Source organism: Numida meleagris, chromosome 1 (genome assembly GCF_002078875.1).
Source record: "Numida meleagris isolate 19003 breed g44 Domestic line chromosome 1, NumMel1.0, whole genome shotgun sequence".
NCBI classification, from domain to species: Eukaryota; Metazoa; Chordata; class Aves; order Galliformes; family Numididae; genus Numida; species Numida meleagris.
In genome coordinates this window covers 100,420,561-100,436,274 of record NC_034409.1, presented here as the reverse complement: position 1 = coordinate 100,436,274, position 15,714 = coordinate 100,420,561, and the positions used below count along the sequence as shown (strand labels likewise).

General features: G+C 39.1%; 1 protein-coding gene across 9 annotated transcripts in view; it reads right to left on the bottom strand.

Annotated features, from left to right (window-relative positions):
• Window positions 1-15,714, bottom strand: part of JAM2 (junctional adhesion molecule 2) — a 36,360-nt gene that overhangs the window by 17,182 nt on the left and 3,464 nt on the right. The window contains exons 1-2 of one of the 9 annotated variants that reach the window (XM_021403613.1): window positions 12,073-12,095; window positions 10,499-10,530 (exon numbers count right to left, since the gene is read on the bottom strand). The exons of the other annotated variants lie outside the window; for them this stretch is intronic. Of the exons in view, the coding sequence (XP_021259288.1) occupies window positions 10,499-10,530; window positions 12,073-12,080 (40 nt within the window). The 5' untranslated portion in view covers window positions 12,081-12,095. Of the gene's footprint in view, window positions 1-10,498; window positions 10,531-12,072; window positions 12,096-15,714 lie in introns of those variants that run through there. 9 annotated transcript variants of the gene reach the window in all.

Below are 15,714 nucleotides of genomic sequence, written 5' to 3'. Positions count from 1 at the left end.
GTGGAACATTTTATTTTGAGGCCCTGACTTCAGCTAAACTTGGGTAGGAAGCATTTCTAGGCCCTAAGTGTGTAGGGTAAAGCCGTTTATAAATTATTGGCACATCAGCTTTCTGTCTGCACACAGAACAACCTGAACACTGTATGACATTTACCATTTCATAAACTTGAAAATTCTCCCTCCTCTTTAATACAGTGGTCATGAAGCCCACCGACCTGCTTTAGTATTCATGAGCTAGAATACACAATAGGCAATAATGTTTTATGACTTCTGGAGCAAGATGGTGTACTTATTTCTGTGGAAGTTATCACGAAATTACTCTGTGTACTTTGTATCGGGAGCTCGCAACTGCAGCAAGTCTGCATATTTCCTCCTGGATCAAGGGAATTACAGGATACACAACAAGTCTGGTGTGCAGTGTAACAGGTATAAAATATTTTGTGGTGGAAAAAAAAGAGAAAAAGCACAAGAAAAATGCACAAAGCCCTCCTCACCACACACAAACCACATATATACACGCTCCTCTTCAAGAAGCACTGGAGTCTGAACATTAAGGTGGTGCAGTGGTAGCTGATGATCAAAACCCGATCAAGCAGGAGAGGTCTTTAAAGCTAGAGCACTTCTTCCTTAAAATGCCCTTTTAGAGAAGTCTCTGCCAATTATTCAGAATCCAATACTCAAGCACTGGATTTTAATTCACTACATGAAGAACAATAGAGAAAAGATGACAAATTACTGTACTACCAAACTTTTTATTCATCAAATGCTTTTATACATGGACTGAAAAACAAAACCAAAAAACCAATCAAAACCCTACTCTTACATGGGAGTAACTTTGTTTGAAACTAGGCCCACAAAATGCAGTTTCCAATTAATCATCACGCAGCTGTAAACTGACACTGGCTGGAGGAATCATCAAGGAAGAGCACATTAGTCAAACCAAATCAAAGGAAACTGTGGTGCCTGGAGGAAATTACACGAGAACAGAATCAAAACAAAGTAATAAGTACAAGAGAAAACGTAGTCTTGTGTTATTTGTTTTGCCAAGTTCTAAGTAGCAGGTGGCCAAGAACAAAGCTGAACAAAGGATTTCAGAGGATACTAAAAGCTTAGGAAGTCCAGTGTCCCAAGAATAAAGAGATAACACAGTTCTCTTACAGTACTCCCCAACATGAACAGGAAGGCAACCGTTATGTACTCAAATGACACCTTGTGTCTTGTCACGGTCACAGTGTTCACATGTCATTTGGCACTTGCGTTGCCATACTTTTTCCATAGATAGCATAGTCTATAAATGGGAGACAGGAGAGAGGAAGCTACCTAACTTTGGATTGAATTTATCACGTCTGAAGAGGCTAACTCCCGTTCTTCTTTCTAGTGTAAGATTTGGTCACTACAACCAATAGGCTACCTATCATCTTCCCCATGGTGGTGCTGACAGGCTAGGTGATGTTAACTGCAGCATGCCAGGGCTGAGGCCCACCACTCTTCCCGGACACACTGCTATCACCAGATGAGTGTTTAAGCAGCTTTTGTCTTTCATCAATTCACACGTTGAACGCTAGCCTCCAGTAAGTGTGCTGGAAAGAGCCTGGGAATATTAAGAGACCCTGCAACTACAGGAATCTCTAAAGTGTTTGCCAGAGTCCCCAGCCAATTTCAGAAAACAGTGATTTATGAACCAAAACGTAGCCTGGACTGAGTACAAACAGCCCCACTTAGGAAACGTAACAAACATGGTATTAAGAGTTCAAACTTTGGACAAGGGCTAGAAGAAATTAACACGCATCATGGAAAAAAAAAAGAAAAAGCTCAACTTCTCTCTTTCATTTATCTCGAATATTCTTGAACTGTAATAATAATAGAACAGGATTTACTTTAGGAAAGCTTATCAGATTTAAAAAAAAAAAAAAAAAACACAACCAAAAACTACCCTGCATACCTTCAGCCACAGAACACAAATAAGAGAGTAGTCTCATTTGCAGGGGAGGCTGCAGAGTCCATCTAAATCCAGATGTAGACAGTAAGTTTGTATTTTACTAGGCATGATGCAACTATGTAAAGCACAGCAACCCAAGGAAAAATGCACATTTTGGAGCCAACAAACTAACGCAGTATAAAATACAAAAGGAACTTAAGGGGCTTCTCAGCCATCCCTTCACTTATGTGGTTGCCGTCAGCAGCTTTTATAATGTTTTGGAAACTGCTGGACTTAACCCCAGTAAGTTTTAGTCATTCAGGCACCAGAGCCGGTGGTAATACATACAGCTCCTGAGAGTGTCTTAACACTCTGTGAAATACGTGGCAAGATTTTAAACACTCTTCTTGGCTAATTAGGACACAGTCCATACAGATGTTTTTAATCAAGAAAAAACCTAGGGATCGCACATCACGTACATGTGTTATCCATGCTTTAGTGGTAAATGAGATATTTTTCTACTTGCTTGAAGAAACTCCTTCTAAGTAAGTTAAGTTTTTAATACTTTATAACTGTTAAGAAAAGCCGTTCCTCAGTACAACACAGAGCAGATTTCCAGGTACTACAAAGAAGTTAAGTTGTATCTGTACTGCTACAGTTTCAAGCTGTGAGAAAAACATATGGCTACTTATTTTCACTCCTCAGTACTAGAAATGCAGTGTCTTGATCTTGACTCTTGGGAATGACGGGGTACAGAAAAGACAGCAGCCTTTTAGACACTCAGAAGAGACAAAGGATAAGGGTATTGAGGGAAAAAAAACATAAGCAGAGTAATATAGCCTAACTTCTCTGCTACAGCATAGCCTATGAATTCCTACAGGAAGTGTCTTTTCCATAACTAGATCTATAATCTCATGAAGAACCTTGTAAAGTACTTCCATTTGTGCATGTACATACCTGTTAGCTTTCCCCCATTTTCCCTGACCACCTTTCCTATACGCCCTCTCCTAATTCCTGACAAATCTCTTATTCATGGAGAAATCAACTAGCTTTTCAAAGCATGAGAATGAGGAGAGAAAAAAAAAAAAAAAAAAAAAAAAAAAAAAAAAAAAAAGCAGCTAAATCCAACATTTGGTTTGGCTTCTCTTTTGGAAGAGAAGCTATTACAAAATTACAATTCCAACTCTACAGCTGAGTAATAATCTTACATACAAAAATTGACCTTTCCCCTGTTCCCCCAGAAACCCAAAAAAGTTCCCCCAGACCCAAAGGCATTTTCAGACCAGGCTCAGAGCCACACACAGTAGATTAGTCCTCCCCTCTGCCTGCTCTCCTGAGCAAAGCCACTCATTTGACGCTTCTAACAAGACCAGCATCCAGATGGTAGGGTAGTTAGAAATCCAACAAGCGCGCACATTACATGTCTTGCTGAGTTAGTCATCAGACACTCTCTTTGTCCTTTTTCATTAAAAGATCTCCAATAAAGAGCAAAGGCAGTCAAATTCTGAAAAAAGAATATTTCTACAGATACCCAAGCGAGACATAATGGTCAGACTTTATAGTACCCTACCTGCAAAACCTCTATTACATCAAAGGAAGGTGTACTTTAGGCTGGTTTCTCAAAATATGATAGAGTAATAGGCAGTTTCAGAAGAAAACTTAGGTTAAAGTGACAGAGTTTAAATGGCCAAGCTGCTCAACTTCAACATTTCTCTTGGATTTACTACTTATTGCACATCTAGCGGTCTGAAACAACAAAAACAACAAACCAAAAACATAAGAAGTGCTATTTTATTTAGATGTAGCATAAAAATAGAAATTACAGTAATTCTTCACATTCATTTGTTAGAGAAAGTATGTTTTTAATCGGAGTCAGCAACTCTGCCTTTGTGATGGAAATCACGTGAGAAGCAGCTTGGAGAACCTTACTACATCCAGCTGGGAGCTGCTCCCTAGGGGAGCAGAAGCTTTGTCAGTGTGACTAAAAGCAGGATTTTTACCTGTATTGAAAGCTGGATGGACTGAAGAGCTCTCAGTCTCACAGGGGTAAAAAAGCTCTTTTGTTGTATTGCCTCAATTACAGAGCAGACTAGAAAAGCAGTTCTCATTCATGATACCCGCCTAGGGTTGGTTTAATGCTCAGCTTTGTGTCTGTGCTGTTCAGTGCAATCTGAAAGGCCAGCACACCAGCTGATGTTGCCTTTACTCTTACTTTCAAGATAATTTTTGCTTAACTTGAAGGTCAGGAATAACGAGAGTACAGTTTTCAATTGTCTTTAGCTAGCAGCAGCAGTCCCAAGAGTTTAGGATCACACTCATGATCACTTTGGAGCAGAGCCCCAAGGACAGCAGTTCAGCAAGGCAGAACTGGAAGTGCCTGTAGATGAGAAAGTAGCGAATAAAAACAACAAGTGGCATGGGACAAGAGAGGAAGAGATTATTTAGGTCAGCCTTTATGAAGAAACTGAACACCAAAGTAAATTAATTCCAGGAGAATACCAAACAGCCTCCAAATTGCTTTCAGTAGTCCCAACACAGATCACCGCATGACAAGGTGTGGGAAATTAGAATGCTTTCAGAGATACGTTATTAACCAAATAGCTATTTATGGCTCGCGTTTTTACAGCAGCCCCACAGAGGCCTGCCTCCAAGGCCTGCTGCCCAGCGCCCGCCGGGCTGCGCACTCGGGTTGCCACAGCAACGCAGCGGCGGCTCAAGGCAGCCTGCAGGCGCGGGAAGGCCCGGTGCTGCGCCCACTGCTGCCTATTGCAGCAGGCATCAGGATGCTGAAGGCTTGTGTCCTGCGCCATTGTGTTTCAAAAGACCGTTAGAAGAGACGTCCACTCCCACAGCCTCTTGGCTTCTGCTGTCCCACGCACCTCATGTAGCTCACAGCAGCAGTGAGCTGAAGAAACAGGTTTAACAATTCAGCAAAACACTTGTCTGTTCAAACACCTAGAGAAATTCTCATAGCGTGATTACCAAATTCACAGAACAAAGCCGAGTCCCCACTGCAAACTGGCATGTCCCTCTGAAGTCAATAGTACCAAGCTGATTTACATCAACCGTAAAATCAGCCCTCAAACACAAGGGAGCTGGGAAACAAGAGAAAACAAACAACTCCCTCAAAAAAGCCATGCAACCATTCAGGCTCTCAGTTCAAGACAGGAGTTCCATGCTAGACTTCAGAGGTCTGCACAACGCTTAAGTGACTTCTGTTGGGACTGCCAAGCAATTTCAAAAGGATAAATGCTTTCAAGAATTTGGGTCATTTATGAACCTACAAATACATATCTAAAAGAAGCCTGAAAACAGCTTCAGCGTACTTTCCAGCTGTGCCAACCAGTCATGATTCCAGTAAACATCATGTAAAACTGGAGTTCCTGCTTGCTCAGAACCGGAGGAGTCACTGAACTCCCTGATGGAAAGGTCTTGTTTTCAGATCCTACAAAAAACATCAGGCGTCTAGGATTTCAAATCTTGGAAGCAAATACATTGTTCTAGTGAGGGAATGTTTCTTCCTATAAGTAGTGTCGTTCATTTAAGCTGGAACCAAATTTCCTGATCATCCTCAGTTCCTTCTCAGGTTCAAAGCATTTTTTTCCACATAGGACTTTTCAATCCCTTTTTGATTAATCTAAGCATTTCTACAAAGCACTTTCACTGGAGAAGATGAGTACCCATTAAGGTCTGTCTTCTAAAGATAAATGAGCACAAAACTAGCCATAATTGGGTACTGCAAAGAGATCCACAGTAACAGGTAGAATTGCTAATTAGACCAACTACATCTGGATGTCTCATTTTCAGAAAAGTTTAATAATCAAAATCAAGCCAGCATTGTCACCTTACACCCTCCACTGAAGGGAATGATAGATCTGAAATCTGGTAGCTTAAAAAATATATATTACTGTCTCAGAAGCAGACAATCACCTAGAGTATACTTCTGTACTAATGTGGAATGGATGCAAGAACAACTCCTTGTGGTGAGTTTTTAAAGAGGGCTTTGCACAGGCTTCCTTCCATTCAACTTCTGCTGACTTTGGGACAAACTATGACTTCATTCTAGCTAGCATGTCCATTAAACAAAAGTGTATATATATAAGAATCTTTCCAAAAACAGCAGGATACTCTTTAAATGGAAATGTCGGGTTTGAGTAATGCTTTGTGAATTTAGAATTTCTGAGGAGACATTCTCAACTGCTGAGTATAAGGTGTCACTTGACTGAATTTCACTTGAACCGTGAATTACAGGACTGCATCTTGTTAGTGATCAGAAGCACTGGACTGTATATTCTAGCTTTTTTCCTCACAACACTACAGACCAGTTTCTTTGCTAATATGAGCTGCAAATACAATGACAACTACTCTCCTAGCCAAAGAATATGGTGAACTCTTCCAAATCATCTGCACACAGTTTGCCAAATTAGCTCATCCCACTTTCATTCACACATGATCCCTTAATACTGCCAAGTTTGCTCAACAGTTACTTCCTGCCAGAAGCAGCTAACAGTTATGTTTGATGGCTATTACTTTCAATCAATATTGTGGTTTACAGTACGAATACGTGCATATAGTGTATCAAGAAGAGCTAGAGCAAACAGAAGATGTTTTGCATGCTGGAAGGTGGAGGGGGATTAGAAGAAATCCTCCGGAAGGTAGAGCTAGGAACAATAGGTCACAGTATAATAGATGCCAAATTTTCCTCAAAGGGAATGAACTGGGTAATAATAATAATAACCACCATAAAGTCTTCATCCCATTAGAAGCTACACAAGTAAAAAAACACATGGGTATTCAGATTAGAAAACATAAGAAGAACAACACTGTAATGTTACACAGGAAACAGGAATAAACAGAGCAGCTCTGTGCTGTATTTATTTTTAAAATCAAGCGTACACATTAACTCAGTGAGCATCACAGCTTTTCAACAGAAGAGATGTGTCAGGAGCCACATCCTTGAGAATATTTGGGAAAGATTAGCTAGCAATCAACTCAGTTGCTTTGCATCAGAAGGGCAAGCTTGGGAAGCAACCTAACATTCACGATTCACTAGTTTAAAGCTTCATGTAATATGATTTGATTATCTTGTCAGCAGATATTTAAACTAAGAAAGCACCAGCTGTTTCACTGTCACAAAAGTGAAATAAAAAAAAAGTCACCAATTCCGTAACACTGTAATATAAAAAAAAAAAATCCTGGGGGAGAGAACAATTGCATGGAAGACAAAAAATCTAGTAAGAATCATATAGCCAATCTTGTCATAATTTAGAAAGAAAACTAATTCCTATTTCAATGTGCTCCTGGTAGTCATTATTATTATTTTTTTTAAGTCATTAGTTATTTTTAGAATAAAAAAAACCTCTTTTTAATGATTTCACCTCCTGGCCCACCTTTTCAAGCGCAACTTGGAAGATCCTTAGAAGTCTGGTGGTTAAAACAGCTATATATAGAATACATAAGATACACTATTCACGTAAGATATATATCATTAAAACTCTTGTATTACATTTCTAAAATGCTTGCTAGAGTCAATGGATTAACACATTTCATCAAATCATGACTTCCAGATAGGCGTACATGCTTTTTTAAATCAGTGTTTTGTTATCTGCTTTGCCTACTTTAGACTTTATTCTCTTCATCACCAACGGTTCATGAGATATGGATATTTTATGAATTTGCATGGCACTATGTTTGCTTAAACTTAAATTTCCTTTAGAAATAAATAATAATAAATATAAATAAATATAAATAAATAAGAAATAAATAAATAATAGCACTTTGTAGTACTCGATACAGGTTAACTAATTTCAGCTTAAGGATTTCTTTTTGAGAAAGGTATCTGAAGAACTGTTTGAGGACTATGCTGGCATAAAGGTTATACAGGCAGATGCACATCAGAATAAGCACTGTGATCACATGGAATCTAAACAAAAAAAAGTCTTCAGAGTTCAGATCTACAGCCACATAACAGTCTATGTCAGTAAGAAGAGGATCTGATATATTTCCATGTTTATTTCCACTGTCGGTCTGCTCATCTTGCATCAAGACTGTATGGTACCAAGCTAGCATGAGCAGAATTAGGAATGGTCAAGAAGCCAAGAAAGGGAACAAGATGGTTTGTTGAATAATAGATAGTTACCTGCATTTCTCTCCTATAAGACGAACTCATTGCCATCTAAGTTTAGCTGAAAACACATTTGTTAAAAGAAGCCTATAAGCTTTTATGCTTTATGTTTGAGTGCCAAGTTATGTTTCATGGCAGCTAAGGACCAGGTCCCTCACAAGGCAAAATGAATTACTCTTCACACGCACACACAAAGAGTACCCGCTTTAGGGCTGACAGATATGCAACTCCTTATATCCAAGTCTACATATACCTTTCACTTAAACAGTTAGCCAACCCCCTTGACACATTTAGCTGTAGGAGCTTTTTTGGATACCATCTGCCCAACCTTCACATTTCCCATCCCAAAGTAGAGACAGCTAAAGGTCATGAATTATCTGCTCTTCAGTCAGCACAATTAAGAATTTAAAACAATCAGATTTCATGCTACATTTCTGCTTTTAAGACTTCACCTATACAAACAGAGCTCCAAAATGCAGCATCCAGCAGCAAGATGATGCTGTAATTCTTTTTCTTCTTCTGATTTTCAAATGATTAGTCCCATCCCAAAACTGAAGACTAAACCTCAAGTTACCAGCCTGTTTACACTGGATATACAATTGTAAATAGTATGCCTGTAAGCAGGGTTACCAGAACTCAAGTGTACTTTTGTATGCACATATTGGACACAAGCGACACTGTTAGTTGTTTCATGTTACATGAAATAATCCAGTTTCAAAAGAAAGACAAATTCCTCCCTACCCCTTGCTGTGTTTTGTTCAATCCTTGTAACTTCTCGTCTCTGCTGGAAGCCACAGATATAGCATTGCTTCAGTAATGGACCGGAGATCTGCTCACTACCCAGCCTACTCTCCCCCACACTGCTCTTCTGATTTGTGCACAAACAAAAAAGTATATTGTAGTGAGAAAGCACAAAAAAAAAAAAAAAAAAAAACTTTAAAAAAGCATACACTGACATACAATTGTTAAAAATGCCAGTAAGATCTGAATTTTCCCCGATAACTAGATGAAATTAAGAACTGCTGTGTTCACCATTTTATCAAATGCTAGGCTAGTCATAAAGACTCATTCTCAGCTTTCCAAAATAGTGTAAAACGATGTTTTTGTTTTAGTAGACTTGTTACATAGATATTCTATTCAAATGCATTAACAGTAAACAAAGCATCTGTCTTAAACATTCATCCCATTCCTGTAAGAAAACACAAGCTTTCTGGGATTTTTTCTGTTGGATTGAAGACTATCTTATAAGGTAAGAAAAAAACTTTCTGCACTGCTTTATTGTTCCCTAAAAGGCATGGAGTTTACTTTAACTCAATAGAAGCATTCTGCACCTGCAAATCTCCCAGCTGTATATATGAGAACCAGCCATGCCCACTTCTCTATTTACATTACTTGCAAAAGGTTTGCATAAGCTTTAAATAAATTTGAATGCTTATAAACAGACATCACTTCTTTATTCTCTCACAGAAGTCAGCATGTTCTTCCAATGGCTATTTATGTTAGAAAGCCAGTATGTATTGCAAAGCCTGGACGTGGCCTCAGAAGCAATGCTTTTGCTTCCCCCTTCTCAAAAAGGGGGGCTAAAAATCTGAACACAGCTGTAAAGTGAAGAGCAACTGTGTGTACTGTTAGAGAGTTGAGGACTCAGCCAGAGATACAACTGGAACACAAAGTAATTAAGAGTCATAGCAACAGGCAGAAGGCAGAGCTGAAAACAGTTTTCAGTCACTACCTCCATATACACTTCTGATTCCATGCAGAAAAACAGCTTTGCCAGATAACTCTTATGCCCTAGAACATTATTTACTGAAAGGCTCAAAACCAAGTACATTAAGTTCCAGAAGTACCCCTGAGCCATCCCTTCAACAGTGCTTAAACTGAACACACAGAGAAGAATTGCATCTACTTCTCATGCTTAATACATTTCAGGAGACTTCTTTGTTAGCTAGTGCTGTTTGAATCAAGTGATGTCCAGGATGTAGATCTTATACAGAAAAGGGAAATTAAAAAAAAAAATGAAGTAGTTGACTTAAAATAGAATTATGTGAAGGCCTCTTAAGACTGTATGGAAAGAAGCAAAACCTTAAGCTAATGCAGCCCTAAGCATTGCTTCATGATGTCTAAGCACACTTTCACTATAGTATGCATCTGCTTACTACTCCATGCCTCCTATTCCAGGCAGAAACTTACAATATTACCAGTAAGACTGGAGTCCACAAATTTGTCAGCTTTACTAGTCACTCCAATACTATGAAAACATCATCTTAAAAATCTTACAAGCTTTTACAATTACCAGGCTGTCCCAATCTCCCTCTTCCTCTTCTACATTTTCAACAGCTCTATTCAACATATAAAAATTGATTTCCTTCAATATGGATTTACTTTCAGGACCTTCTCAAATGATTACAACATATGTACACATTAGTAAACCACATTACACCTGGGAGGAACATTACCTTGGTCAGCTGAAAGATAGCAGAGGCATTCACTGCAAGATACAAAGAAAACCTCAAATACTGACTGAAAATGAAACATTTTCACTTCATTCATTCACATACAAATATTTACTGGCATTTAAATGGGAAACTATTAAGTCCTCTCATAAGATGAAGAACTTTCTGGCATAAACTCTTTCCAATAACTAAGCATTGGAATTTATGAGGACGTTAGAGTGGAAGGGAAAAAAAATAAAAATAAAAACACCCCCTCACCTTCCAGCAAGGTCTCTATGACATATGCTCAGTCTTTAAAGAAAAGCAGGGCCACCTTTATGAATAGCACTAAACAGATACAAATCATGTCTTGCTTTGATATTCTACAACTTATGTTTTCGAGATAATCCTCTTCTACTTAACCATTCCTAAAGAAGTTAAGTGCTGCAAACATCTGAAATGAGCTTGAGTTGCGTATGCATAGTATAAGTCACTGACCAGTTACAATCTTCTACATCTCAAGCAATGAAATATGTTTGTCTACTAGAAGTTACCCAATTTCAAAATCAAGACCTAGAAGTCTCAATCTTAATTGACAAGACACCATGCTAACATTTGTTTAATTCAGCAGTATTTAAGGAGTATTCAGTCACTGCTAGAAAGCACGTTCCTGACTTAGAGTTAACAATTAAGGACTACCTTATACACCTTTCACGTACAGTGGATCTGCTGGGTACTCTATTCTCAGCAGAGCTTGACTTACCCTCCCACCTACCTTTTAAAAATCAGGAGTTTAGGCTCTCAAGCAGGCTCAGCACCAGCTAATGGGGCTCAGCAAAGCTCTGCAGTATGACCAGCGAGGCTGGGTGCCCCAGCCGCACACAGGTCCCCATGTGTCTCACCCCAGCCACTGAGCACTCTCAGAAAGACTTCTCCATTACTACTGGAGCAAGCTGCCTTCCCAAATACAGACATACATCCATTGTTATTAAGGACGTGGGACAACCTGCTTGAAGCCCAGTTTTGGAACTGCTCACCACCAGCAGTCCAAACAATACCAAAGCTGCCCTGATGCCTTGTCATGCTCCCAGAAATCTCAGTCAGTTCATGAAACAAGAGCCAAGAATTTAAGAGAGAAATTCTCATCGTTATAATTAACCAGCTTAAAGAATGGGAGAAGGGGCAGAAAAATCAGTCAACATTTACTTCTGTAAGCCATTTCACAGAAACAGGGTACCAAATCACAAAACATAGCCATAATATAAACCTAAACAAACCTACACAGTCCAAAATGTATTATTCAAGATGACGTAGTTTTGCTTATTTTTGCCAGTAGAGCTACTAGAAAGCTTGAGTTATGAACTACCTCCCAGTGACAGGTACTGTCCATACACTCAAGTGAGAAGTTGCTGTCTAACTCATGTAATATTTATTCAAGCTCTGTTTTTCTGTGCAGCATTCCCTCATATGTTTACAAGTATGCCAGGCATGAACACTTTTTCAATTCTAACCTAAGTCCTGTCAGCATCCACATGTCCTTAGCCTGCCGCCCCAAAGAATTTCTCCCAATTCATACTGAACACTCTGCGACAACTTACCTAATCATTTTAGTTATGAATTATATATTAATTCAAGCAAGAGTTACTCTTCCATAATGCACATCCCACTGTAATCTCCAGTACAGTTTGCAAACAGCAAATACAGCTGCTATTCTTAACATTACCTGGTAACAAAACAATCCTATAATCCATTGCTTCCCATCCAGACCACAACATATTTTGTTTCCCCTTGAGCCTGACCGCGACCCTGTGCTTTGGACTGAACTGAATGCATGTTACGAAGCTAATCCTAACATCTGGACACTGCTCTCAGTCATATGGTCTGATTTTTGGGCGATCCTGTGTAGGGACAGGAGTTGGACTCAATGATCCTTGCGAGTCCCTTCCAACTCAGGATCTCCTACGATTCTAACAAAAATTAAGTAAATATATATCCATTGAAACTTCATACCTGTAGGAGCTATTCTTTTCACCTCAAGTCTGATCACTTCTTACTTTTAAAAAACAGTGAGGATCAAGTTGTTATCACAATGCAAGTTGGATCTTCTTATTGAAAACAGCTGAGTATACCTCCTTTGATTCCTGGTGACCAGGAGCAGCTATAGTCTCAGCAGTGGTTCAACTACTCTTGTTACATTGCTTGCTGTTGTTCAGAAATGGCTATTTTTCCCTTCTTGCATCTCCAAAAGCTCCTTCACCTCCCGGTGTATGCTAGAAAGTGACAAGTGAATGGGACCAGATGTTCAGCTGCCAAGCTTACCTTCTGCCAGTATTATAAAATAAGCACTCAAGTGCTCAATGATATCCTGTGAGCATTAAGGTGACTTAAGTTACTGGAGATTTCTAGAAGAAAATGTGGCTTTGGAAATACAGGTGAGCACAAGCACACACAGTCATCCAAATGTTGCTCCAGCTTCATTTTCTATCCCATTCTCCTTTCCCACACACTAGTATTTAGGAAACATATCATTTGTCTGGATTACATGACACCATAATATTTGCTCAAAGCTTCCTGTGGTAGAATTACAGCAAAGTAATGTACAACACTTTGAGGAAGATGTGGCAGGCTTTTCTGCAGAAGTGTTTTGATAAAAAATGATAGTCCTCCGAGAATTAATCAGGATGGAAAATGACATGCCAGAAAGTAAAAACCAGTCTTAAAAAAATTAGTTCTTCTTGGGAAGAAGATGTGAACTAACAATAAGAGAATTGCCAGTAAAATAATTGACTTTCAGTTTCCATTAAATGTTGGGAAACACCAAGCGCAGGGTTACCTGCTGAAAAAGCGTGGGGAAGCAAGCCAACTCAATATGAGTGCAAATAGCTTCGTTTATTGTAGCAACAAGCTTTTCTTATATAGTCGACTTGTTTACAGGGTATGTAGTCCATCCATCACAGGACATGTCATAAAACAATGCTGTTTCTAAGCAAGCATCACACAAGGTACACCGCGTAGAACAGCACAAACAGCACATTCCATACAAGAACAACTTGATTGATATCTAAAGAATACATCGTAAATCTTCTACAAAATTGACCTCGCAGGTCAGCTACGTGCTACCAAGGTGCCAGCATGTATACACAGAATTTCATCAACAGTTAAAGCATTCACCCAGGTAGGTATTAGCCACCAAACTGGAAAGGGATAACTTACTGTCACAAAGTTATCACAGCGGAGGAAAAAATCTCAACCAAACAAACAAAAACTGCAATAAGATAGCCTGTGGCAAGTGGTACTGCTTGATGTTGGTCTGTAACTTCAGGGAGACCTTAATTTAGCCATTCCATACAGCCCTGTCAAACAGCCTGCAATAGCAAATACATGTAAATAATGTAAAAAGAATAAAAGTTAAAAAAATTATTGCTGAGTGGATAGTTCTTAATAACCTTCCTTAATGTAAGCTTTTACACTAGACTGACCTCTGTTATTGCTAGGAGAGAGCATGACACCAAATCTTACTTTCTCTGAGAGAACTGTTAAATGAGAAGGACAGTTGTAAAGAATCAATTATAAAGAGACTGTCTTTAGAAATGCTCTGAGTGAAAGATGACATTTTATAGTGCTGATTGAAACTAAATGAATTGTAACAAACTTCTAGATTGTAATTTCCAAATGCAGACGGCCCAAAACTTCACCTCCCCACCTAACAAGGGAAGCTTACTTACTGCTACTGCAGAAGACTTAAGACTTACATGCATGTCACTGTCTGTCTTTAGTGTAAGAGTATCACTACTATTTACTCAGGTGAAATGGAATGAGAGCTGATTTTCCTGTATATTAGCTGTACAAGATGATTTTCCCATACTTAAAAAGAGTTGTCTTGTTCACGACCACCAGCACTTGGGGTACCCTTTGAGGAAGCCATATGTAAAAGCTACCTTTAACAATTTTAGCTCACTTCTTTAGAAACAGGTTTGCGTAAGTGTTTCCCCAATAACATCTGGGGTTAGACAGGGGCCTCAGATGAGCTTGGTAGCCCTAAGCAGTGAAAGATCATCCCACAAATTTTAAGTCAGTCAACTAAAGAGAAAATATGAAGTCAAAGTTCAAGCACTTCCACATTCTCCCTCATTTGTGACACCATCAGCCAATTTCTGTAGCAGAACCCAGCTGCCAGCACGCTGCTGCCAAAATAATCTGTAGCAGGAAATACAAATATTATATTATCACAAAAAAAAACTTGGTGTAATTCAGTTAAATTGCCAACGAGAAGACCTCATCCAGGCTCAATTAGATCTGCTATTAACAGTGGTAATTTTAGCTCTCATTATTAATGCCATATGCCCTATTGTAGTCACAATTACCAGAAATACATGTCCTATAACACGAACAAAGAATAGCTGCAGCACTGAAGCTGAGAAAACAAAACCTTGGAGGCCAAGAAATAGTAAAAGCAAGTACTCTAACTTGAATACAACCATCTTAAACAGAAAAGGGGAATTGTGACCGCCTTGCAGGGATGGTACAGGTGCATTTCATGCTTCCTGTATGCAACGAAGGAAGGCAGTCATCCTCATTTTCCCTTCTGCACATCCAATAGCAGGCTGTAGGGGCAGTAATCAGAACAAAGGATACCACAGAGCAAGCCAGGAACCAGCTCTGCTAGCAGAGGAGAAAGACAAACCCTTACTAAACAACAGCCCTGCCTCTGGCTGAGCCCCCTCTGAAACAGAGATCCGTTCAAAGAAGAGCGCCTAGGTTATAAAGGAAATAGTGAGACTTTCCAATATGCTCACAGCCCTCAGTCCTGAAGATCTAACTAAGAGGTTGGAATTGAGAAGATAATAGCAGATCGAGAATTCTGACTCTCTTGCAAAGGCAGGGAGGTCTTCCAACCAAATCCTCAATTCTTAAACTTTTTAGAAGCATTCCTGTACATCATGCTGCGTCACTACAGCATGAAGACCAAAAAAAAAAAAAAAAACCAAACAAAAAAAAAAAGTCAAGATTTGAAACAAACACTACCTTTCTACAGTAAAATTTCATCTGCTTGTTCATATTCTAGAACCTTGCTGCCATGTGATAGCCTATATTATGGCCTTAGAGTCTGTGCAAATTTGTAGACCACCAGCAGTCTACAGCATAGAATATTGCCTCACTAAAACAGCAAGACAAGGAACCTTTCACAGATGCCTCTTCTGGGGTTACCTCAACTCCTTCTCCAAAAAAAAAAAAAAAAA